General features: G+C 50.5%; 1 protein-coding gene and 2 long non-coding RNA genes across 4 annotated transcripts; 1 reads left to right on the top strand and 2 right to left on the bottom strand.

The window, feature by feature from the left end:
• Positions 1–1,568: 1,568 nt before the first annotated feature.
• fignl2 (fidgetin like 2) lies at positions 1,569–18,307 on the top strand. Of its 2 annotated transcripts, none has more exons than XM_076026367.1 (3): positions 1,569–1,688; positions 4,987–5,124; positions 15,453–18,307. In XM_076026367.1, the coding sequence occupies exons 2-3, from the start codon at positions 5,100–5,102 to the stop codon at positions 17,531–17,533; spliced, it is 2,106 nt and encodes a 701-aa protein (XP_075882482.1). In that variant the 5' UTR covers positions 1,569–1,688; positions 4,987–5,099; the 3' UTR covers positions 17,534–18,307. The 2 variants fall into 2 exon arrangements, with proteins under 2 accessions (XP_075882482.1, XP_075882481.1); XM_076026366.1 differs by lacking the exon at positions 1,569–1,688 and adding an exon at positions 3,076–3,260.
• On the bottom strand, positions 17,782–19,709 carry LOC142888233 (uncharacterized). The gene is made up of 2 exons (XR_012926668.1): positions 18,763–19,709; positions 17,782–18,714 (listed from the first exon to the last, which is right to left on the bottom strand). It is a non-coding gene; the product is annotated as an uncharacterized LOC142888233 (long non-coding RNA).
• Positions 19,710–20,438: 729 nt separating this feature from the next.
• LOC142888231 (uncharacterized) lies at positions 20,439–24,417 on the bottom strand. The gene is made up of 2 exons (XR_012926667.1): positions 22,968–24,417; positions 20,439–21,585 (listed from the first exon to the last, which is right to left on the bottom strand). It is a non-coding gene; the product is annotated as an uncharacterized LOC142888231 (long non-coding RNA).
• Between the last annotated feature and the right edge of the window lie 2,173 nt (positions 24,418–26,590).

Genomic DNA, 26,590 nt, shown 5'->3' with positions numbered 1-26,590 from the left:
CGTCCTGGCTGACTTATTTTAAGAAACGTTGAATGTTGTTTCAGTGTTAAGTTGATGGCCAGTTTTTTTAGAAAGAAAAAAAGACAATAACGCTGAAATATTGATTGCTGCGGTGTTTACTTTGCACCATGAAGTGTTCAGGGTCGGGAACACGGTGACGCATTTCATTCATTTCCTGCTGACGCCGAGGACAAACACTTTCCAAAACAGCGTCACATGCTGCGCTGGACATGCCGGACGGCAAACATATGATCACAGTGTTACTCTCTATTTTCAGCCGGGCCGCTCGTTCTGTACGCTCACGGAACTCGCATGTATATCAATTTGAATGCCAGAAAGTGTTGCGCGCCACTGGCGGTGTGTTCTGGTGTCCTGTGGCTAATGAAGCAATACATCAGGGCTGCCTGACTGGAGTAGCGGCTCCGTGTAACAGGAGGAGATGACTGAGGCCGTGAGCGTGGCACTAAAAACAGACCGACAGCTGTGACTGAGGGGTGACTGAAGAAAACTGGAACGGGTCCAGACTGCAAGCTGGACGGAACTCTGAAATGATACCGCCAATGTTACCTCATCAAACTGATTTACTTCAGTGTGTTTAACATGAACACCTTTATGGCTAAAGATACCCGGCATTGTAGAGGGTGAGTTTACGACCGCAAATACTAACGATAAAACCCACAAACAAGGTTAATAGAGTCTTGATGTGTCTAACCCAGTGCCGTACATTAAAGTAAAACATTAGCATAATATTTATTTCTTTAATTTCCCAATGTACTTTCATCCTTACAGTGTGAAAACCATTTTCAGCTCTGAGCACCAGCCCTGGTGGTTACAAGCAGAAGCTACAACTTCAGTGGTATTTCCTTCAAAGAAAAAAACAGCTTTAAAACATACAGCGGTTTAACAACATAAATAAATACAAAACAAACTCGGGTTGAGGATAGTTGCAAAGCAAATCCTAGCATTGTGGACATAATTCAAATAATATGCAATAATAACACGGTAAAAACTAAAATATCTGGGCCAAGAATGGTTTCACTTAAAATGATTGCAGCAAGTGCATACACTTAAATTAACGTCCCCTTATTTATTAAAAAATGAATAATTAATCATTATTGCCTCATTGCCAACTGGTGAACACAAATATCTACAGCTAATGTCTAAAAATCCATTTTAAATATTTTTTTCTCTCAAGTGATCAAATGACCAAGCAAACTCACCAACCACTAACCCACCAAAATAATCAACGTACCCACCCACCCACCAACCACCAACACAACATCAACAAACCAGGCTGGCCAACCACTCACCAAAATAATCAATCAACCTAGCTGACCAACCAACCAACCAACCTACCCAAAAAGAAAAATACCCAGTCCATCAACCGGCTAATCGAGTCACCGACTACACAAGACTTCAAACCAGCAGTGTTTGTGCAGTAATTATGAATCAGAACTGAGCTGTCTGGATTTAAGCATGGATGATCTACTGTGGTTCATGTGATGAACACCTGTTTATTCAGCCTGAAATGATGGACGTGCCAGTATCTGCTCTTCTTCTCCCTAAAGGACCGCCCACCCCATGACCAGATTGTAGTTCACCACTGCGTTGTGCACTTCTCTGATATCAGCGTTGTTGACGACCAGCAAGATGGCCTTGGACCATGACCTCCAGGGTCTTACCGGACGGTGAGCATTGTTTACTAAGAACATGGCATGTTATTCATTTATTTATTTTAAATGACTGATTTAAATGAGGAGAACGACCTGTGCAAAAGGTTCCACCGCGTTTTTGTTGGAAAACGAATAAGTGAATTTCTTCAGATTTCTTCAGAATTCATTCAAGAGCAACAAGTGGGTGTAAGTAGACAAGTATTGTTCCCAAGTAGGAAAAAAGGGTGTCTTAAATTGCTGCCCAACTATATATGCTTATTATTTTGAGTGCATAAGCGCGTTCTGTCGGAAATCAGGTTTGGATTAACTGACGCTTTGCACAACAACAATGAACTGGTTAAGGCGAGTGTCCGCTAGCAGGCTAACATGCTCCTGGCAAGGGCATCCCGTTCAAGTTACACGTTGACTTTTGTGGCGTATCCATGGATGTATTATAAGAACTGGATACAGGACTGGCAATAGGGCGGCGTGCCGACTTTCCCCAGTGGCCACTCTAGGTACTGCAGCAAAAAAAAATCCCATGGCCCCAAAAAACATTTTTCCCATAGACCGTAATACATAAATAAGCGCATGTAGATTTTTCAAGAATGGTCTTTTAGTCGTTTAAAAAAAATGATAAAGGCCAGAAAATCACCAGAGAAGAGTTTATTCCCACCACAACGTCGTACGTGCTGCTGTGTCCTAGCTCGTTCTGACGCGTCTGTTAGTGACGTTCTCCAGAATCGTTCTGATTGGCCAAATAGATTGTGTGAGTTTCAGAGGAATGATGGGAAGTTACAATACTGCGCACCCTCTATGGGCCCAGAAGTCAAAAACTTTTTTGGCGTATACGCTTGGTGAGCAACTTCATTGAAATCCTGGAGCCTGGGGGCTTGGGCGCAGCTTTGCTCCGCGAGTGCTCAAAATGCGGTCGGCCTGTTTGCAAATCGCTGTGAAAAAGAGAGAAAAATACTAATCGAGAAACAGTCGTTTTAAGTGCAAAAATATCAATGAATGATTGTTTTGGACACCTCTGGCTGGCTGTTTCATTGAGGAGCTAAAACAATACATGCAGTCTGGGACAGAACAGATTATCATTATAGGTGTTTATTTCTGTTTTCAGTCAGTCAGGGACAATAGTTTGATTTTGCCTCTCCTCCCTCTGAGCCGTCCGAGCTGCATTATGATCACAGTCCCTCTCCTCTGGAGACGATTGGTCAGTCCAGCCCACCCCTGCCGGCCCCCCTCCCCTACCTCCCCTCATTCTCTCTCTCTCTCTCTCTCTCTCTCTCTCCCTCTACTTAAATACTTTTAGCATAAAGACAGAGGGGAAGGCAGAGGAGAGGAGGGAGACGGGGGGGATGGGAGAGTAATGGGGGAGGGGAGTGCAGCGCTTGCTCTGTTGTCACTGGCCAGAGAGAGAGAGGGAGAGCGAGAGCGCAGGAGAGAGAGAGAGAGAGTGAGAGGGTGGGAGGGAGAGCGAGAGCGCACAGAGTTGTGTTCCATAAGTGGAAAAAAACCATAGCGGGCAGCTCACACTGGTCTCATCTGCTCCTGGGATTATCTCAGCGCTCCGCGATCTGATGGAGAAGAGGCAGGCATGAAGAGGTAAGAGCGCCCGGCCGACTCACTCAGCGCACCGCACCACACCGCCTCTCTGCCGGCCAGCCTGAAGTTGGAGGTGCTGGACGGTGGAGGCAGCGTGTTGCTGCGGCTCTGAGCCAAAAGCAGAGCAAAGCGTCCAGCGACCTGCCGCCCTCGTGCCGGTCTTAGCGCGCGTGTGTTGAAGTTTCAGGGATTCGCGTTTGATGCCTCGCTTCATTCCGGCACGACTGCCGTCTGACAAAGTTGACCGAGGGGTTGGAGGCTGGCTGGGGTGTGCGAGAAGCCGGGGGGAGGTCACCGTCGGCGGTGGCGTTGTAGCAGAAGCCGGTCGGTCGGTGTCCAGCGGGGGACGGCCGTGTGCTCATTGCGTAATTTCTGTCCCTCTGTTTGAATGGCATGCGAGTGGACCTAAATGGATTACAGAGCCACTTTGATTTGATGATACACGCCGAGGGAGGAAGACGGAGCGCCAGCCGCAGTCACGTGCGGCGCGAGTGGATGTCATCACGTCAGAATACTGCTTTTTGGAAAGTGCATATTTGAACTCTGCAGTTTTCCTTCCAACAGAGTTGCTGAAATCGACCGACAGCACTGAAGTGTTTTGATATGTTGACCTGCGGGTTTTGCACACATTATTGTAAAATGAATGACAGCTTCAGGGATTTACCTGTTGTTTAAACAGTTTGCTGATTTGCTGTAATGCGAAAACAAAAAAATCTATATATATACATATAATGATATATATGTACTGATAACAAAATTGTTCTTTCAAAGTCACAGAATCCTGCATTTTCACGGGTTTGTTTTGGTTTCAAGGTTTTAATGCCATGACTTTGCTCAGAGTGGAGACTAATTGATTAATGATTAAATCAACAGAAAAGACGAATAGGAGGAAGGAGGTGCAATGCTGAAGCTTAAACTGTGACCTATTTTCAAACTTTAGTCTACATTACAGGCCGTAAATGAACACAGTCCGCCTCCTGGAGGAAGACAAAACGAAACCCAGTGGCTTTAAACCACTTTTATAAGAGCTGTGATTGAGTTCCTGCAGGGACCACAGATAGAGACATAGAGACTTGGACAACCTGAAAAGTGAGACTTTTCTTTTTTTTTTTCTTCCGCCTCTGCATTTTGCTTGTGCGGCTCTGAAAGTGTTGGCTGCTCCAAGAATGCAGCCTTTATTGCCCCTGAGCGCCGAGCGACGGTATGCATGAGTCTTTTTGTGAGGCAGATTTAGAAAGCCCTCTTTAGAGGCTGAACGCTGCCTCACAATCAGCTTAATGCCGGCCCATAATGAATACCCTTGTGTGCGCGCGCGTCAATTTGGCCGTGTGTGTGCGCGCGCGTGTGTGTGCGCCCGGCTGCAAAATGTGTGTTTTTGTTACACCGGTGGGGTTCTCATGTCAGCCAGTAATTCTATCATACCGTGGCTTAATTCTCCCGTGTGTGTGTGTGTGTGTGTGTGTGTGTGTGTGTGTGTGTGTGTGTGTGTGTGTGTGTGTGTGTGTGTGTGCGTGCGCGTGCGTGTGTGTGTGTGTGTGTGCGTGCACGCGCGCGCTATTTGGTCTTGTGTTGCCGTGTGAGCTTGCGCGAATGGCTTTCGGTTGACATGTGAGTGTTTGTGCAGACATTGTGCAGCAGCCTCACCTCTTTCTTTCTTCCCTCCCTCCCTCCCTCTCTCTCTCTCTCTCTCACCCCCCACCCCCCACCCCCCACTCCCCACTCTCAGGACTGCTGGCTCCGAGCTCATGTTAGTGATGGACTGCAGCCGGACGAGCGTTGTTCACCCGACCTGGCACTCACACAACGGCGCTTCCTCTCGCTGAGACCAGCTCCCGCAGAATGCTGAGTCCCATCGCCCCCTATAGTGAGTAACTGACCCCCCCACCCCTACCGTTCCCTTCTTGCTCCTCTTTCTCCTCCAAGTGTTGTTTTTTTTGCGGGTGGGGTGGTTGGGGATTGCTGCCGGGTTGGACTTTGCCTGAATCAATGCAGCTCTGCAACGTGCAAACAGAAGAAGCGGTGGCGGTGGTGGTGGTGGTGGTGGGAGGAGGACACAGATAGCTGTGAAAGTATGCAAGCCGCTGCCGCCGCAACTGCTGCTGTTACTGCTGCCTCTTGAGCAGTGCAGCGCTGACTCTTCCACCACCACCGTGCAGAACGTGCACGGTCAGAGTTTGGAAGGCCTGTCCGGCTGTTGCTGCAGCGCTCGGGGGAAGGAAGAGCAGAGCAGAGCAGACTAGAGCAGCGGCCCGAGCACCAGAGAAAAGCCCCTCTTCAGTTTGGCCAGTGTCATTTTACCAACTCAGCTCAGGACTTTGCACCACACACACACACACACACGCTTGCTGCCCCCTCCTCCCTTCACCCTCCCCCACTACCCCCCCTTCACTCTCCCAGCGAATAACTGACGTGTCCAGTTTTGCCCTCGGCCCCTCCCACCAGGCTTGGTTTGAGTCCGGCACTGCCTGCCTGCCTGCCTGCCTGCCTGCCTGCTCGCTAAAAAAAACAGCATTGTTTGCAGGCCAGCATGGGGCAGCCGGGTTCCATCAGCGGCCCCGGCCAGGCCGCCGTCTCTCCGGCTTCTCCACCGGCCTCAAAGAAGCTTCATCAGCAGGATGGTTACAAGAGAGGCAGGCAGGCAGGGAGGCAGGGAGGGAGGAAAGGGAGCATATGAGTGGGAAAATCAACAACAGGACAACCTGTTTTAAAAAAAAAGTATTATTTCGCAATGGATAGGAGAGGAAGAGGTGGGAGGTGGGGAAAAAAATTAACGATGGGAAAAAATTTTGGGTCCGTGTAAGACAAGCGCGCGTGTGGGTGTGAGAATCTGGTCGGCCTCGTCGGTTGCCAGGACACTTTGTTTGCTTGTTTGCGCGTCTCTCCCCGGCAGCCCCCGTTTTCATGCTGGGACCGCCAATGGAAGCGGAATGCAGATTTTGTTTCCAGCAAAAACACGCAAATAGCTTTGGGATGACTTAACGCGCCGTTTCCCACACTGAGGGGCTTCCCGCTCGCGAGCTAGCAAAAAAAAAGAAAGAAAGAAAGAAAGAAAAAAGCTGCCGGTGCTGATTCATCTCAACCTCACACACCCCCACCCCCCCACCCCCTCCGCCCCTGCTTCATGTTAAGTGGACGGCATGTCCAAGAATGTGGCAAACTGCTGGTGGAATAGTTAGCATGCCTTCCCCCGCTGGCACACTGCTGCTCCTTCATGGGAATCTCTCACCGCTCTCTGCGTGCGAGCCTCTTTTTTTTTGTGTGTGTGCGCTTCCCCCCCACCCCGACACACACCCCCTTCTTTTATGATCGGGATGCACAATGGCTGGTTTTCATGCCGGCTGCCGCTCGCTATCTCGATGCCTCCCCTTGGTCGCACAAAGTGGTCCTGTTCTGCCTCTGAGCTTTGAGCTCACCGGGGGCCGCCGCTCGGATGGCGGACGGACGGACCAATCGGGGGGGGGCGGCGCGTTATTTACTCACAGGCCGGTGATACAACAAACTCCGCCCCTCCGAGCTCCCCTCCCCCGCCGACCGGGGCTCTCCGATGACACAGCAGCTCGCTTTCTTCCTGCTTGTGCTGAGTCAGAAGCGGGCGGCCGAGCCGCCGAGCGCTGCCGTGTTGAAAGGACACGCGAAGAGTCTCACCTGCGCGCTGGAATCCTCCCCTCGGAGAAATATGCGGCATTCCTGCTTAACAACGTTACTTTTGACTCCTGCCGTAGACATTTCTGCTCCATAACCATACACACACACACACACACACACACACACACAGGTAGCTAACCCTAACCCTAACGGCGCCGTTAAAACAGCAGCCTTGCATGATTTAGACACTCGCAGTTTGTTTCTGTGTGTTTGGCTCTTCCTGCCGCGTCCGGCCGGTCCCTCGGCCCTCCTCTCTGGCCAGTCCGCAGGGCTTCAAGCTGGGACGAGCGGCCCCGGCCGGACCTGAGTGGAAACCTGAGAGAGATTCCAGGGGCCATGGATACTCCTGGAGGGATTTGGTGCAAAGAATCTGTAATCTGCACTTCAAACACGCTCTTAAATCAGTCCCAGGCCGCCAACCCAGGAGTGCCCTAACTCTTGTTGCTGGGAGGCCCCTGCTGGTGTAGCGATATCTTTTCTTTTTAAAACAGAACACAGGCGTGCGCGCACGCACACACACACGCAGGACATGGCAGTTTTTATGGCTCTCCTCTGACTGACCCCTCGCTCCCTCTCCATTCTCTCTCAGGCTCTGTTTTTATGTTTTGTACAAGTGTGCGGATCTCTCGGCTGAGTCATGGAGTGGTTTACAGAGAGAAAAGGGGGTGTAAAAAAATAAAAGAGAGGGGAAAGAAGCGGTGGATCTCTTCTTGGCCCGCTTGCGGGGTGGGGGGGCAGGTCGGATGGCTCCGCTGGGTCCGGCTGCCCATTGTTGGCATAAGTGGCAAACTGGAGGGGCTCTCTGGTAAACACACACATGGACGGGTCGGGAGGAGGAAAAAAAAGTGTAAAGTGTGTGTGAATAAGAGCGAGGATCATTAGTGCCGGGTGTGAATGGTCTCTAATTAGCCCTCGGGTTCTGTGTGTGTGTGTGTGTGTGCCCATAAGAAGTAAAGGGGGGCGGAGGGGGTTAGGGACCCAGGACCCTGGGAGTCCGCTGCTCCTGTGCACTCTCTCTCTCTCTCCCTCTCTCTCTCCCTCTCAGTGGGCTCATCAGCTCATTAAGGAGATGTTTGCGCCCATTAAGGGCCCAATTAAGACCCGAGGCGTCGCCGAGGCTCATCTGGAGGGCGACACTCCACCGGATTCCTGAGGCAGCAGAAAGAGAAAAAAAAAATTCCAATCCGCACAATGTGACGTGACGTATTTCACTCCTCCGCTGCTGCTGCTGCTCATTAGTGAGATGACCACGTGTTGCGCGGCAAGGCGTTGGGGGGGAGGAAACCAATCCACTCTGATAGTTTTGGTGCCTTTAGGAGCTTCGTTTGTAACGCGGCCGGCGAATGTCGAGCTCCCGCCTGTTAACCAGAACGGGAACGTGATTCCCAGGGCCGGTCCGTGTTTGCTGGGAGCAACAGAGGGAGGGGGGGGGGGGGGGGCAGCCAGTGGGATTTGGACAGAGAGGAGGGAATGCAGCACGCTGACTGGGGGAAAAGATGGGGGTGGGTGGGTGGGAATGGGCGTGGGGGAGGGGGGGGGGGTTAAATGGAGGTGGGGAAAGCGCAGAAAGTGAGAAAGAAGAAGATTGCCAGGAGAATACGGCGCTGGAGGAAGGGTTGGGTGGGGGAGGTGGGGGGTGGGGTAGAGGCGAGATTGGCTGAGTGAGACAGATGGAGCGGGTGATTGGTCATCACAGAGCCTGAGGACAGCTGTTCTTTGATATATTAGTGGACACAATGACCTAAAGCCAGCCTGTAGTCGCAGAAAATAGGGACCCTGCTTCTCCTGCAGGGGAGGGGCCGGGCTGGGAGGGGAGGGGCGGTGGGGGGAGGCGGCTCTGGGCGGCTCCGCCATTTGTGGACGTGTGTTAGCAGGCAGCCGGCACGGGGGGGGATGGTGCGTGCGTGCGTGCGTGCGTCTCTAAAATTACGAGCACCGAGTGACGCATCCAGCAATTAAACTGCAGGCCAAAGAAGAAAAGAAGAACGGCTGTGAAACTGGGCACGCGCTCAGACCGACAGGCCTCTTTCTTTTACTCTCGCTCACTCACTCTCTTTTTTTTTTTTTTTTTTTTTTTTGTTGTCGGCCGCCGGCTCTCATTAGCGATTCGAAACGCGTCCATCAATGAATCAATGGCGAAACAACGCGGCGTCAAGTTGTCGCCTGCGTCCAGGCGTCCGCCAGGAAAAAAAACAAAACAACCAAGCGACGCTCGGCGCTAACGAGCAGGAGATTTATTCTCATTTGTCTCGGTCGCTCTCCCAATATTATCTTGCCCTTAAATCTTAAAAAAAAAAAAAAAAGAAGACCGTCAGACTTAATCAGGTTGCTGCTGCGTCGTCCTTGTCCTGCGGTGACGCTGACAAAAAAAAAAAAAAAAACGATTCCGACAAGCCGGCCTGAAACTTTTTTTGAAAGGCGGACAAATTTCAAGTGTAAGTCAAACTGTCACGCTGACAGATAGAGCGTAGGACGCTTTGTCCACAGCGGGACTCACACACCCACACACACACACACACACACACGCGCGCGCATATATAGGACATCCCTCAATGCCACCGCAGGAGATGGGCTCCGTCCTCCTGGGATTGGACTGTTGAGCCGCGATTGAAAAGAGCAGCGTTTTTGCTTGTGTGTGTGTGTGTGTGTGTGAGAGAGAGAGACCCCTCCCAGATCCCTCGCCCCCCCCACCCCCAACTCCAACAGCAGGTGTAAAAACTCCCCGGCAGAGCGGCCGCACTCTTCTGTTATTACATCTTTTTAGGGCTGTGAAAGACGGAGCAGATGAGCCGCAGTGAGCGGGACGCAGAGCGGGAGAGTGCGGGATTGTGTTCCGCCTGATTGATTGCGGCCCCGTGACTAACGCATAGATTTATAATAATTCCCCCCCACCACCACCACACCACACCCCCCAGCTAAGCCCAATTATGCACGTCTGATAAATTATGATCCCCGTTGTCTGCTGCTGCGGGTATTATCCCCCTCCGATGCGGAGAAGGGCCTCCGGGATTGACCCGGCACTTCCTTTAACAGCTTTTTAACAATACCCCCGCCACAACAGAGGATATTAGGCATCTGCGGCGTAACGCCGACCCACAAAAAAAACAAAAAACTTAATACAGTCGTACGAGGAGGAGAGGAGAGGAGGGCGGGCGTACAAACGGGCGGGCGTACATAATCCGCGGGACACGTGAGGAATTTATCAGCTTCCTTTTTTACTGCCGGGGGGCCTCAAAGCGCGCCAGAGCTGATAAAATGTGTATTTCATTCCGAAGTGAGAGAACATCAAGGGACAATTTTCCTGCGCGCCTCCCAACCTGCCAGCCGGTGAAATGTGGCCCGGCCTCTCAGATTGGTGCTTTTATGACAGGGGGCCAGGTAGTGGCAGCGGCAGGCGGCGGCAGGGAGCGGCGGCGGCAGGCGGAGCGGCCGCTGCTCTGGCGAGAGCGTCCAGCGCGATATTAGTGTCATAAATCACCGCGGACGGCGAAGTTGGGAACGCGAGGGGCTTTGAGGAGCAGCAGGCAGCGAGACGATGACAAATCAAGACAACAAACTGATACACAACAGGGCGGCGAGGGCGGTGAGCCGGACACCCGCTGCCTAAGAAAAAAATGTTTCTGTTTTGAGAGGAAATAAGTCTGCGTTATTGCACTTTTCTCCAAAAAAATGGACGTCTGATTAGTTTGCACGTTTTGTGGTCTGTCGGCCGTCTTGCCGTCACGCCATCGGCTTTCCTCTGTCAAGCACCAATAAGTGATCATTCGCACTCTGCGGAACAGCCCCGGCTGCATTCTTCCAACAATCCATCACTGTCTTCTCTGTCGGGCATTAACGGAATTTGTTTATTTGGGATTTTTACGTACCCTCCCCCGACCGGCTCCCCCACCCCTGCTCCCTCCCCCCGATCTGTTTACTTCCCGGTTGAACTCATTTCTCAGCAGAAGTCCTTCATGGAAAGAGAGGGGGGGGGGCGAAAGCTCAGTGTTGAGCAGCCCCTCGACGGCTGCCGCCGGCGCTAATGTCTCGGAGACGGGAGGCAGAGAGGATAACGGCCTTTATGGATCTGAGTACAAGCGCGCTGCTGCTCCTGGTGATTAGAGCCTGGCTGCGGACGTGCTCGATGGAGAGCGCCGGCCGCTTGTTGTTCTCCGCTCTGTTGGTGTTTGGCGGTGGTGGTGGGTGTTGGCGGGGGCGGCGCAGAGCCGGGGCTCTGAATAGAAGCCTGATTAGATTGATCCGCGGCGCACTTGTTTACAAGCGAGCCACAATCGGTGCAGTTTAATAGCGCGCCGTCCCAGTAGGGTTGTTGCATCCGTGCGTGTTTCTGTTCCCGGGGGCAGCCAAGAAACAAAAGTGCCGGGAAAGGAAAGAGAGGAAGGGGGAACCTCCTGGGAGTCGTGAAGCCGCCGCAGCCGGAGCCGTGCAGCTGCGGGCTCCCTGCCAGGGCCCTGCGTTTCACCTTCCTCACCGATACCTCTTTTATAGGGAGCCGCGAGCGCAGGGCTGGACTTTATGGGCCGGGCGGAGCTGCTTTCAGGTGGTCAACTCGCAATCCGTTGACTTCTGTCAGACGGACGACGACTCAAAGTGGCAAAAATCAGGGCGCGGAACCACAAAAGTGAACCTAACACACTCCCCGGGAGCTGAGCGCGAGGTCTATTTTTATTTTTAGGACCTCCTCAAAGTAAATCTGGCCCCTCGCTCGAGAGGGAGGGAGAAAAGAGGGAGAGCGGCGCTCGCTCGCTCTCTTCATCACGCACGCCTACAAAAGGATGCGGCTCTCACAGGTCCCTCAATAAATCCCAGGCGGACACAAAAGCTGTCAGTGGACGGCTGCAGAATAGATTAATAAGATTTCCATAATTAGACAGGCCCCTGACAATAGGATCCTTCAGGCTTTGTCTCAGGGCCAACTGGATTGTCCGAGCCCTCGCGCGTCTGCCGGTCGGCCGTCCGCCACAATGGCCGCACAGACAGTAAGGCGGTCAGCAGAGGAACATATGTCTCTCCTGGGGCCGCGGACACACAGTTTCACACGTGTCCACAAACACAGAACCTCCGGCCATCAGTCAGTCAAAAAGTCACTTTTTTTTAAGCATTTCTATTCACCAAAAGCTGAACATTGGGCCTGGGCCACTAATTTTACTTCAGCAAGCGACTGGACTGATGGAGCTGAATTAAATGTTCCTTAAATGTTCCATCTTTAATCCTCTAATGTGAGTCGATTATAATGTGGGAGGGGAAAAAAAATCAACATCCTACCACTGGAGCCAAAACACAGGTCATTCAAATGCACATTTCTCTAACCGGACTTGTTAGGAAGCCGTTTATATGTCAGTTTTAAATGAAACGTATTGAATAATCCTGTGAATGTGCTGCGCTGCCCTCCGTGTGACCACACTGTCCTCATTTCCCACTTCTAATCTTAGCTTCCTTCCTTCCTTCCTTCCCCCTCCAGTGAATTAATCTACACGATGGCTCTGATTGAGGCGCAAGTGTAGATTAGAGCTTGCTCAGTTTATTGTAGAGCGCCGCCGCTTAAAAAAAAAAAAAAAAAAAAAAAAGGACCCTGCAATCATCCACCAGAAGGCCAGATCTAATTACTCGCAATCGGCTAAAGCGGGCCGTGTGATTGGTGACACGTCACTTCGTCCGAGTCCCGGAAAAAAAACAACAAAAACACGCAGAAAGACTCACAGTTTGGTACGTTTTTCTGTCCACAAGGCTCAGAGTGTAAGGGAGTAAGTAATTACTCTCAAATTTGACACTGGATTGTGTTCTTCAGGTGACGTCAGTTTAGTGTCAGCGCTCCTCAGTGGACGGCAGTTAGCTCGCCTCTCCCACCGCCTCGCCTCGGCTGGGCTCGGTTCAGCTCGGCTCGGTCCGCTCCCCACCTACCTCCATCCCCGCTTCCCCCGGCTGCAGGTTTTATGAGCTCCCCTGGGCTCTCATCCATCTCTGTCACACACAGGCCCCATTATTGGGGCTGCTGCTCGCAAACTGGTCGGTCTGCAGATGGGAAGGGCCTGCAGGACATATATGGTTCCTGCAAAGGCGGACAAAGACCTTGCGAGTCGGACCGTGCGTGCAAAAAAAAAAAGAGAAGAAGAAGTGGTCATCTGGGTCGGGACAATGCTTTCAGCGTGTTTGCAAAAAAATAGTGTGAGAATGGAGTGTGAGAATCTTCCTCTGCAATGGGAGTGTTTGGCCGCAGCTTAAGGGGAGCGGCCCTTCAAACTGGTTTGGTCCACGCGGAACTTAAGGCAGTGGATTTGAATATGAAGGACGTGATAATCCAACGGCCATCTGGTCTGCTGGTCTCGTTGGACTGAATAAATAACGGGCCGTAATCTGAAAGCACACACACACACAGGGAGGTTTGCAAAAGTGGGTGAAGAAAAGAGGCGGTCGAGGAAAGCAGAGAGCAGAAGCGGCGGATATACTGAGATTTGATTTAAACGGCAATAAGAAGGCGGGCGCGCGCGCACACACATTCGCAAACACACACACAGCCATGAATAATGAATCATGGCACGGTCCGCTTGAAGTCGAGGAAGGAGGGGAAGGCCGGTAATGACGGCTTTGACCATATTCCCTTTTTTTTTTAACCTCCCTGTTTCTCTCTCTGGCTGCAGCGGCAGCAGCAGCAGCAGCAGCAGCAAGGCTCCACCTGGGGCTAAACTGTGACAGTTCAATAATGTCAAGCTATGCGTGGAATGCCAGGCCAAAAAGCCTCGGGAAGACGGGGCGCTACTAGCCCTTCGTGAAATAGATTAAGTCCGAGCTCCTCTCATCTGGAGGGTGGAAACGACACGCGCGAGACTGCAAGCGCCTGCGAGTGCACGCGTGTGTGTGGGTGGGTGTGGGTGTGGGTGTGGGTGTGTGTGTGTGTGTGTGTGTGTGTGTGTGTGTGTGTGTGTGTGCTGGCAACAAAACTGCCAGTCAAACAGCCTGCCGGAAAACTCGGCTGCTCTTGTACGCGGAGGGAAGGCGGCTCATTGGGCGAAGCCTGCGTTGTCGAGGAGTGCGCTCTCTCGCTCTCTCCCCCCCACCCCCTCTCGCTGCTAGCTCGGCGATGTGCTCAGTGTGTAGCATCAATGATCAATCAGAGCGCAGGCCGCTGCTGAAGTCAGCCAGAGGAGCAGACATTCCACTTTCCCAATGTTCCATGGGAGGGAGGCTGCGCTGATGAATAGCACACTATGCCGCTGCTGCTGCTGCTGCTGCTGCTGCTGCTGCTGCTGCTCCTTCCAAACCCCAGCTGCCCCCCCTCCCCTTTGCCGCCCCTCCCTCCCCTCATCCTCCTTTCTTTCTCCTTTCTTTCCCACTCTTGCACCACACACACACACACACAGCCACTGGGCCTTTGGAGCTCTGGTGTGCTGTGGGTGGGTGGTAGGAGGGGGGGGGGTTAGCAGGCATTCAGTGCAACATGCATGGGGAGATAACAATAGCTCCTCTGGGAGAGCTGCAGATGTTGGTGGAGCGGGCCTCAGTGAGTGGGATCTTATCGCCGCTCACAATGTGCGGCAGCCTCCCCTCCAAACAAGCAGGAAACACAAGGAAAGCGACAAGCAGCACGTTGAAGCAGCTGATCTGCTTTCACTGGTTTCCCTCTTCTTCTTCCTCTTCCTCCTCCTCCTCCTCCCTCTTGACCCCCCTCACTCAGCCCCTCTGAACAATCTCAGCCCCCCTCTTTCTGGCTCAATGGTCACGTCAACAGCAACAACAGGTTTAAACAAGGTTCCTCCTTCTTTAAAGAGGGACGCTGCTCAGATTGTGGCAGAAACCTTCTTCAGTCTTGACTTTGGGTCGTCTGGCTGAGTTTTGTTTTTCAGGCTGGGACTCATTTTATGAGTGCGGCGTTTAGAGGTTCACAAGTGTGGCATCAGAGGTAGTCCAGCCTATTTTTTTTTCTTGCAATGCAACGGCAGAAACACAATATAGTGCAATATTCTGTTATGCAAAATGACAAAGAAAGAAAATTCAATGTTGTGTGTGCCCCATTTTTGCAAATTCAATATTTTTGTTAAGCAAATAAAGTTTATTTGCCTTTGCAAAATCATAAATTAAAATAAAAAAATCTAATAAAAAATCAACAATTTTTCATTATTTAAATATTTATTTATCTTGTTTGCTCCACTTCAGCATATGCTGAAACACAGCTGTAGAAATGAACCCTCTGTGATGTCATGAAGGGCACTGATACCTCACTGTAACCCTAACCCAGGTGTACAATGTAGGACCTTCAAGAAAATGATTTTATTTTATTTGCTACATCCCTACAGCAATATATCCACACATAAAAAAATTGCTAAATATACATAGTAAATAATTACCTCACAATAGATAAATGCAGTTGTTTCTATGCAGACATCGGTGATGTCATGAAGGGCACTGATACCACTGAAACCCACCCAGATGTACAATGTGGGACCGTCAAGACGAAACGTTTGCTTTCAAGATCAGGAAAATTCAAGTGATTTGAGGAAAATGACTGACCTGCTTTCCCTGCGTCCTGTTTGTTTTTCTTCCCTCCGCCAGGCCTGTTAAAGATGCACTGGAACCCAGAGCATGCACAGCCTCTCAGCCAGTGGCCCGAGCAGCACCTGGACGTCTCGTCCACCACCTCCTCGCCGGCCCACAAGTCGGAATTGTACTCCGGCCGCGGCCGCGGCAACAACTTCTCCTGGGCCAACGACGACATCTCCACCCACACGGCCTCCAACCTGCTGAAGCGCTACGCCGAGAAGTACTCGGTGGTGCTGGACACGCCGTACGAGCGGCTGCCCGCCGCCGCCGTCGGCTCGTACCCGGAGCCCGGGGCCTTCGGCGGCCTCGTGGGGCCCAAGACGGAGATGGACCCCTGGCCGCTCAGCCACGGCACCGACTCCTCCTACTCCCTCATGCACGCCGGAGGCCACGAGGGCCTTTCGGCCTCCAAGGCTGCCACGTCGGCCGGCCACCAGGGGGCCGGCGGCGTGCCGGCGGTCAACGGCAACCTCTCGGACTCGGGCTACAGCGGCAGCAGCTCCTGCAGCGGCTCCGGCGAGTACCCCTCCGGCTACAGCGGCACCTACCTCTCCTCGGGGTACTGCCCCCAGCCCGGAGTGGCGCTGCCGCCCGCCTCCCTGCACAGCCTCCAGTCCACGCCCACCCTGGTGGCCAGCTACAGCCCCACCACGCCCGTCTACAACTACCCGGTGGGGACCTACGCCCCGCAGGGTGGCCTCGGCCAGAGCTACGCCCACCCGTCGGCCACCTACCTGCCCTCGGGCCTGGCCGCCCCGACGCCGGTGCCTTCCAGGCCGGCGGTGGTCGGGGGCAGCTACTCCGCCTACCAGGGCGCCGAGTCGGGCGGGTCGCTCAAGAGGAAGGCGTTTGAGATGAGCGTGGAGGACGACGACAGCGGGGGGGACGCCGGCGGTGGCGGCGGCAGCGGCCGCTACAGGAAGTTCAGCTACGAGGGCCTGAAGGCGGGCGGCGGCTCCCCCTATGGCGTCGGCGACAAGGGCGAGTGCAGGGCCAACAGCTTCAGCAGCTCGGCCAGCACGGATTCACAGAGCTTCAAGGCCGGGAAGCCGTCGCCCCCCCAGCCGCTGGTGTCGCCCCAGTACGGGGTCGCAGGGGAGTTCAGTCCCCCGGCCGGCCTGGCGGGGGAGAACAGCGGCGTGGCGGAGCAGGGCTTCATCCAGCAGCAGCAGCAGCAGCAGCAGCAGCGGCAGCAGCACCGGCCTCTCAAGTGCCCCCCCCTCTGCCCCCCGACGGTGGAGTCCATCAAGAGCCCCGACCCCCGCATGCTGGACTTTGTGGCCGGGGAGCTGCTGGACTGCGTCCCGGCGCTGAGCTGGGGCGAGCTGGCCGGCCTCACCCACGTCAAGGCGGCCCTGGAGGAGGACCTCCTGTGGCCGGCGCTGAGGCCCAGCCCGGCGCTGCGTCCGCCCAGGACCGTGCTGCTGTTCGGCCCCAGGGGCGGCGGCAAGACCACGCTGAGCCGCTCGCTGGCCTCCCAGCTGGGCGCCTCCTTCTTCCGCCTCAGCGGGGCCACGCTGGCCTCCAAGGGCCAGGCCGAGGCCGAGCACGTCCTGGCCGCCCTGCTGCAGGCGGCGGGGGCCCGGCAGCCCTCGGTGGTGCTGCTGACCCAGGTGGAGGCCATGGAGGAGGAGGAGGGCCTGAGGCAGACCCTGCTGGCCACCCTGGAGAAGGTGCAGCTGGGCGCCGCCGGCCTCCTGGTCCTGGTGTGCGCCACCGGCCGGCCGGACCTGCTGAAGGACGCCGTCCACCGCAGCTTCGCCAAGCGGTACCACGTGGGGCTGCCCGACGCCGGCATGCGGCGGCAGGTGCTGCTGCAGGCGCTGCAGGCGCAGGGCTGCGGCCTGAGCGAGAGGGATCTGGGCGCCGTGCTGCAGCGCACCGAGGGCTTCTCGGTGCGCGAGCTGCTGCAGCTCGGCCAGCAGGCGATGGCCTCGGCGGCCTCGCCGGGCGGCGCCGTGCACGTCCACCCGGCGTCCTCCAAAGCGGCGGCCTTCAAAGACTTCGAGAACGCCTTCTGCAAGGTGCGCCCTCACTCCACGGCGAAAGAGATGGACACGTGCACAGAGTGGAGCAAGATGTTCAACCACTGAGAGGAGCGGCCGGGCCGGGCCGAGGTTCCGCCCCCCCCCCACCCCCACTCCCACCGCCACCGCGCTCGGACTGTTTGCGCCGCAGACGTCTCCGCTTTAACCTGGCAAGGCCTTGGGAAGGCCTTGGGAATGTTTCTTTTTTGTAATTACAAATACAGATTATGCAGCCAAAAAGCCGCGGCGGCTCATCCGCAGCTGCGAAGCTGATGACTTTACTCTTTACTGGCGAAAAAAAACCATGCCTGCGTTTGTTTGCTGTTTTCTTCTTCTTTTGCTTTTGCTTTTTGTTTTGCTTTAGGAGTATCTGCAATATTTCCTTTTCCCAAAGAAACAAAGCGATGAACGGGCTACGGCCACGTGCCAGTCTTTTTGGCCAGCGGGAAAATCAGATTATGTACAATTTGGACACACAGAGATCCTGATTAGCCTTGGTCCGGGACAAAATCAGTAATTTGTTGCTAGGTGACGTGGTCCAAGATTATGGATAATCAGGGTTTGAAAATCCCCGTCTTGACTGCTACTCTCAGGATCCTATTTATTGCCGGTACGCTTCCATATTATCCCAGTGTGGAATCTGTCCTTCTGATGATCAGCACAACAGGCTCGGTAGTAACTTTTGAGCAAACCACAGTTTTTTAAAGAAAAAACAAACAAGCCAAAATCGCATTAAGCCAAATTCTTAATCAGCAGATATCACTGAAATTGCAACAGATTAATCCTCTTTTATAGCTTCTCACCAAAACAGTCAATAGCACTTGGAATAGGACAATAAAGAAAAATATATTACTTATATATACTATATATTTATATATATGTGAATGTATGTATGTATGTCTAAGTACATATATGCATATATTGTATGTATATATATATATGTATATATATATATATATATATATATATATATATATACATACATATATATACATACAGTATATAAATGTATATACATATAGTTATTCAGCTCAACTTTGCTGTTGTAGTTAACAGCAGTGCTTGGTCAGTGCAGTTCACACTCTGCGATTCAAGCGCACAGTTTCGGTTCCGATCTCACATTCCTCATCATCAGCGACGGTTTTACTGAGAACGGTGCATCGCGCTCACGCCACGAAGCAAACATGCACGCCCGACTTCTTTTACTTCTTCTTCTCCTTCTTCTCCTTCTGCTTCTTCTTCTTCTTCTTCTTCTTCTTCTTCTTCTTCTTCTCCTTCTTCTCCTTCTCTTTCACCTTCCTCCTTTTTTGTTCCCTAGTTTGTAGTCTCGTTTTGAAATGCTCAGGAAGAATTTCTTTACCTCAGAAATATGAAATTAAAGAATGTATGCGTAATCCTAGGGTCTTAGTAGGGCACGGAGGCGAGTGGACGGAGCGAGGAGAAACCAGACGGTCTTGTCACGCCCACGTCAGCTGGGATTTTTACCTCGGGAGAGAAACTTGAATATGCTACAAAGAGTAACATTGAATGTAATTCAGGTATTTCAAAGGATATTTGATGCCATAAATCCATGTATTATTATATATGAATATATTAATATGTTTTCTTATCTGTTTTCTTTTTAACCCTTTTATTTTTATTGTAGTTTAATGGTGGAGTGATGATTGTCTTTGAGAAACGCTTTGTAGTATACGAAAAGGAAAAAGAAAACTGCCCCCTTTTGTTGGACAAACTGCTCGCGGGTGTCTTGTGCTTCTCCGAGAGTTTTTCAAACGCTGTACGTGCATGTTGGCGGAACCGTTACTCGAACGTGTAAATATGACGCACAAAACACCACGTGTGCACCCGCAGGGGACGTCTGAGCACAACATGTGTTGGCCATTTCAAGTGACGCAGATGCTAGGGAAGTGGTGATCATGTAAAGTCGGACTTGGCTTTAAAGCTCCAGTATGTAACGTTCAAAACCAATAATCTGGGCACGAAACAGAAACTAAAACACTTTTTCACTTCCATCAAGTCACTACTGATAAATAGTGTCTTTTCTATTTGTTGACATTCACACAAAGCGCAGGTGGACGCCTGTGATACGCTGTCTTACCATTAGGGGCCACCAAATCTTACACACTGGGCCTTTAAGCAGCTCCCAAAAGTGTAAAAAAACACAACAAAAAAACCCAATCCCGGACATTGTACATATCTCACTGACGAAAAACCAACATGTCGACAATCTAGAAGCACCGCCCCCCCCCCCCCCCCCCCCCCCCACCACCACCTTTTTTTTTTTTCTTTAGCCGCCCTTCAGATCTGTTTTAACAAGCTGGAAAAAGCTGGTCATCGTGCTGCAGGTTGACATATTAGACCGTTGCCATGGTCCTGCCTGAGGAAGGCAGACACACACACGGACGGATGGACGGAATGATGTAATATTTCCGACCATCTTTTTCCTCCCTCCCACCGGCTCCTCATCGTTATTTTTTTCCCCTTCTCTCTCTCTCTCTCTCTCTCTCTACTGCAATCTCATTAGATCAGATTGCCCCCTGGCCACGAGCCCAAGTGGCCATGTGGCGTTGTATCTACACCCCCCCACACACCGACCCCCTACACCTCCTTCCATCCCCCTTCAACCTCACCCCTCCTGCTCTTGCCCTTATACTTATTCCTCCGGAGTGGAAGTGGTCTGATTGATGTCCAGCAACCCTATATCACGGCGCGGCCGTCCCTCTCCAGCTGGTGGCTTCAGTCACACCGTACAGCCAGATCAATCAGGGCCAACACCACCCCCCCCCCTCCCCACGCCACCACCACCACCACCACCTCCACCCTCCCCGCTGTGCATACTGATCACTGTCTACCAAAATGAAAACGCATTTGCAAACCGGTGACCCTCCCCCGGCCACCCGAGAGAGCCGCGTCCGGGCGAAGTCCCGGCTGGCCGCTGGGAAGTGGTGCAAAAAAAAACAAAAAAAAACAGTTTGTCCAACAAAATGAGCTTTTATTTGATTTGATTTGATTTTTTACACACGTTTCGATCCGCTACCGCCGTTACGTTTGTTCACGGTTATTGTTGTACTTTTTTTTTTCTGTAACCATTTCTACCTCATTTTTTTGCGGCATATTGTACATGAAAGTATTTATTTCATGTCTTTTTTTTTGGATGTCTGTTTTAAAAAAAAAAATGATAATAATGTTCTTGAACTGTAATGGTCTACCTCAGAAAAGACTGTATTTTAAGAGAAGAGTATCACACAATATTAAACAGAATTTGTCCATATTGTGACGTGGTCATTTTTTATTTAAAAAAATAAAAATGAATTAAAAATTCTATCGTTGTGTTTTCAGCAACAACTTGGTCGGTGCAGAACCGACATGATTATAGTCTTCGGCTCCATGTTGTTTCATCTGCACCCTCGGCTTGAGGGTCGGCACAGTCATTTAAAACAGATGGTAAATGTATTTTATGTGGAAACGCAGACACATCAGAAGGTTCTTGGGGATTAACACTAGCTTGTGGCGGCTAAAAGCCAGCAGAGTCGTCGGTTTGTGCAGAAATGCGAAGGGGACGCGACTTAAGTGAAGGTGAGCACTGAAAGATCGGAAACGTCTTTGGTGCTTTGCACAGACCACATGTGTGGTGTTTTTTTGTTGTTGTTTTTTTTTTACCGTGCGTGTGTTGCAGCTCGGAGAACAGCAACAGAAGCAGCGCTGGTGGCCCCCCCGAGGCTCCGGGCCCTGCACTGGAGCACAGAGGTCTTTCATATCTGTCACTGTCTGTAAACAACAGTTCTTCCCAGAGGCATTCCCTTGCTATTTCTGGCCTTTTTCCCTGACATCTTTCAAAGACTCCAAACAAATAAATAAAATAAAGTTAATCCGAGCAAAGGCTGCGCGAACACAAGAAAGTTTTAGCCGGGGCCTCAACGCGGCTCCATCGCTGGCTGGTTGTGGAAGTCGGTGTCGGAGCTGAGATTCCGACATCTGGGACGGAATCCCAGCAGAGCAGCGGCGGCGCCGGTGTTGATGACAGGCTAATTAATTGTCTAATAATGATGCATCGCTCTGTCGTCAGTACAACCTTGTGCGGAGGCCGTCCTTCATCCCCTGATGGAGGATCCGAGTTTCTGCAGTGTGAAAAAATTCAGCGCATTTTTTTTTTTTAATATAGTCACAAACTATACATGACATGACGCACAGAACAACCTTGCACAAGACAGAGTAATTAAAGGCCACACTGATGTCCTCATTTTATGATACCACTAAGAAATACTGCAGAACAAAGAGTATTTCGTAATATTTTAAAGAAGGCTGTGAAAAAATTGGGACATTGGTCCCATATTATCCCCCCCAAAATTTGCTTTACCAATATTTTCCAACAATAATGTGTCCTGTCAGTGAATAGCAGAAATGAGAAAAGCCCTACCTTTGTGTCTTCTTCCTTTGCTATTCAAAAACTGCTACCAGGTTAGTGACCACACACCCAGGGGAGTTTTGCTTTGTCCCCTTTCAAATGTACGAAAGTCCAACAAAGCACCAGTTAGCCAGAAGACAACGTTTTTCCAGGAGGCTTTAAACAGAGGGCTAAATGTGCTGTTGCCCTGAGTGCTATGAAGAGGTATTTTTTTTCCTCCACTGGAGACTGGGATAAAAGACAAAAACAAAAAAAAGCTATGTATCAGAATATATAATGATTATGTAGATGTATGAAACGGGGCCTTTCGAAGAAGGAAGTAGTTTGTAATTGAAGTCCTATTGTGGGCCTTTTAGTCCAAAGAAATAATTTTAACTTTCATTTAATCCAAGAAAAACCACCTAATAAAGGTAAAAAGGTAAAAAGAAAGACAGGTCGGGACAACAGGCTCGTCCTTTTCGTCCTGACTGATTGCTGTCCTCCAGGAAGTCAATCATTTTCTTCTCCCTGCTGATTGGAGGTAATTAGGCGAGCAGAGTTTGTCAGTGGATAATAAAAGATGCTAATGAGCCGCCAGCCTATTTACTCGTGCCGAGGCGGCGAGCAGCAGGACACAGCGCCGACGCACTTTGCCTCGCTGTGAAACGGCGCTGGCACAAAGTAATTCCCCCGTAATTAAAAAATAGACGTGTTAATTATCGGCGTAATTAACTATAAAGAGTGGTTGTGTAAAATATAAAGAAGGGGAGCTCTGGAATGATGAGCAAACCTCAATTAGGCCGACATTCAATTTCAATTATGACATAAATCTTAGATGAATGAATTCTGTAACAAACTGGAGCGTCGTTAGGAGGGAGGCGTTTTGTTTTCTTCACTCTTCTTAATTTGATTTACACTCACACCACAGCGAGGAGCGCTCAAACCTGAAAGTTATTTATGGTAACAACCTTCATAAAAAAGGGTCATTTTCTGAATCTCATTTCACACGCACGCACACACACACACACACACACACACACACACACACACACACACACACACACACTCCCTCCTCCTCCTCCTCCTCCTCTTCCTCCTCCTCCTCCTCCTCCTTACCTTTGGCTGCTGCCGGCCTTCCATTGTCCAGGCCTTGATACTGACAAGGTTGACATCAGAGGAGAGCTCTGACACAGGGTGAGTTAGGACTGCCAGCTGTTAGCAATCAAGTCTATTTTGAAGTCAGGGACACATGGACCCCGAGGGCCAAAGCAGCAACCAGCTCGACTCTGCAGCAACCTCCGAGCCCCCTGGTACCACAGATACCCAGCACAGGCCTATTGGTTCCAGATGTTGCAAAGCTGCACTAAGGGCCCTCAACCTGAGAGGACCCCGAGAATGATGACAGACCAACATGGTGAGAGGTAAACTGGGAACAAAGGAAGAAAAGAAATACTTCTTTTTTTTTTTAAAGTACGAAACTAGAGTTTGTGCTCCAACAGATAGCGTTCGGATGTGCCACTCCAGGCAGGTTCAATATGTTCTTGTCACAGCTGGTCTAGAAGTAAACAGAAATGTTTTGTTTTTTTGTTGAACAAAAACATAAAAACAAAAAACAAAGCGAGCTTATCCACCATACGTTAAAAGATACCTATGTGATTTTACACTATTGCAGCCCTGAAATATTTCACACTGAGCATTTAACACAGGAGACAACGCAAAGTTCCATAAAGTATGTATTGAAATGTCTTACTAATATCTTTGACTCTCAATGTTTGGTTTTTCAAGTATCTAGACAAAAGAAAGGAAGAAAGCAGTGCTCGACTGTTGAGATACAATAAAGTTTAAAAATCAATCCAGATCACCTTGGCCAGTTTTGTTATGGCCTCATGCAGTTTAGAAATGATTCAAGTAGCTGCATGCTGCGAGAACAAAAATCACCGTTGTCTTAAATCAGACATCAGCAATTCCAAGATAGTGTCGCTGTGGGCATCAATACTGGGATGAATGCCAGGGAGCTTCATATTTATTGCAAACGGTCCTGTCGGATTGCAGAATCCAATCTGAAATATGCATGACGATGAAAACTGATCTGGTTCTTTAAACGGGTATAATTAAATGTTTGCAGCTGCATTGTTTCTCGGTTGAACACCCCTTTCAAATTTTTCCAGGAAATTGGCTTTGACAAGTGGAATGTTGCGGTGAAATGCCCCCTCACACGTTACTAAGATGTAATTACTGAATAAATAAACACGATACAGGTTTATAAAGAACAACTGGCCGCTGTTGAAAAGAAAAGTAAAGATATCACACATGGTTTAGTTGATTTTGTTTTGTTTTGTTTTGTGAAAAAGCTAAGTGAAAATGTTCCCTGTAAACTTATTCACGAGATGAGGCTAAATTTATCCAGACAATATAACACGGACCCGGACGCCGCCTCAGTTCAGGCGCCAGGAGCAACAACCTTATACAAGCCTGTGTCTCCCTCGTGTGGCCAACTTGGGCAACTGCAAGGTAATGGTGCGCTATTGCGCAATGTCAAAGGTCCCACACTTCCTGACTCGGGTGGCGATATTGACCCCTGTTTTACCAGAAGCGTTTGCAGAGCGTCAGCAGAGCGTCCGCGTCGACGAGCAGGTTTACACCAGGCGCAGAGTGGCCGCGTCCCAGAAGCGTCCCAGAAGCAGTAAAACGCGACCCGCTGGAAAAGAACGTCAGAATTTATTCTTTGACGCTTGCCGCGTCCCTCCTGCGTCAATCGTAGCAGGTGGGATCGTTCAGACAGGAAGTCAATGGTGTAAAAACACGGTGGATCCGGTTGATTTTCATCATAACACACAATGTGCTGGATTTTGTATTTATATGTGCTGTACTTTACTGTGAAACATCAACGTGACGCATCGGCTTCAACGCTGTTCAGGTCGGCCGTCAAACAAAAACAGATTTCACTTTGAATCTCAAACTACGATGAACAAAATGCATCTATACTTTAAATACATGTATTTTGCATGATGCCAGCAGTTCGCGTTATTATTATTTTTTCTTTTTTACACACATCGATACTTCGAGACACTGTAGTATCGATGTTTTGTTTCATTGTTGTTTTCTTTAAAAACACGCGAAAACTACCTGGGTTGTCGCGCGATCTTGCAATCCTCGCGTGAACCGATCGAGCCGCTGCGCGAGACGCTCTGCTCGTAAAACGCGTCCTGTGTGGGAGGGTGCTGGAGCGTGAGCAGAACGTCAACGCGGACGCTCTGCCGCGCGCGCGCACACACACACACACGCACACATACACATCCTGCTCTCCAGGGGGGAAAAAAATCATACAGGTTCTAGGGGACAAAAACCACAGGGTGTTGTCTCTACATTAAAGAATTGAAGATGGAAAGGCCTTTTGTGACATCACAAAGTGCTGATTCACAGAAATGTGGTAAACACGCTTTGGGAAAAGCGGTCCAAGAAACAAGAGGAAAGGATGATGTTTATTCCCTCATTCACTGTGAGTTCACATGGTTGAGACACATCGTTATGGTTGGAAAACACTGTCAAAGTAAATGCAGACAAATGCGAGTTTGGACGAATTGTATCACTGTCATCTCATGAGTTCCGAGTCAGATGACGCTGAGTTCAGGAAGAAGCGGGTATTGAAAATGGATGGATGGATGGATGGATGCAAGCAAAGAGTCTGTGAACTGCTGAGGCCTCCCTCCTTTCCTCCCTCTCTGTCTCTCCCTTCCTCTTCCTCCCTCCCTCTCTATCTCTCTCTCGAGAGAGAGAGATAGAGCTCATGTCCTCATTTGCACTGCAGTTGCTTGGCTGAACACTGACCGACTGGCGGGAGGGGAGAAACTCGAGAAAGTGTTTTCCCACCATAAAAAGTCGAGTCCCGTCAACTCCAGATCAATGCCGGCTCTACGCAGGACCAAGAGGGAGCAACGCCCCCTCAAACAAATGGCCTGCCCCCTCAAATCAAAGCACAAGTTAAACATAAGCCTCCCCTCATCTCTCATATCTCGTCTCTGTGCAGCCTGCGTCTTCGCACACCCTGCAAACATGATGACCCTCTGCCCCTCCGTAAACATCCAATCACTGTTAGTATGCAATTGAGCCAAGACGCAATGACGCAGCCTGAGACTGTGGTGCCAGGTTTCAAGAAAGAGCGATAGACTTCGAGGAAGCAGCAAAACTCAACCAAACTCGTTGTTAGTTTGGTCGAGTTCACTAATAATTACCAACAACTAGAACAAAAGTTAGTATAACTTCCAGCTACTGTATATTTGTGCAGTCAACTGGGGAATAGTCTGCTATTTTTTACCCAAGGGGAGCGTTTCACAAGCACAGAGTATAAACTGGCCGCTGCATCTAACAGACTGAGGACAAATGAGCTGTGTCTGCCACAAGCCAAAGTTAATCTTGGCCCATGAGAAGCCCATTACAAGTAACTTAGATATGGATGTATTTGTGAGCTTTTCCAAAGGGAGACAGGAGACGGGCGTTGTCGAGTGGAGCAGTGGTGTGAAGAGAAATGAGGAGATTTTAGTTATTAAGTTGTTAATAAATAAATAAATAAATACAAAAAAGAAGAAATAGAATAAAGTTACTGTATGTGTGTAATATGTTCTGCTCTGTATCTGTTGTGTTGTACAGATTAGTTTTATAACTTTGAGAAAATGCTTGGTGTTGTATGGTGGAGTGGAGAGAAAGGAGGGTTGAGAGAAAGAATTGAGAGGTGGAGGGGA

Source organism: Nelusetta ayraudi, unplaced genomic scaffold (assembly GCF_046127955.1).
Source record: "Nelusetta ayraudi isolate G7.1 ecotype Tasmania unplaced genomic scaffold, CSIRO-AGI_Nayr_v1 ptg000019l, whole genome shotgun sequence".
NCBI classification, from domain to species: domain Eukaryota; kingdom Metazoa; phylum Chordata; class Actinopteri; order Tetraodontiformes; family Monacanthidae; genus Nelusetta; species Nelusetta ayraudi.
This window is presented reverse-complemented; position numbering and strand designations above follow the sequence as displayed.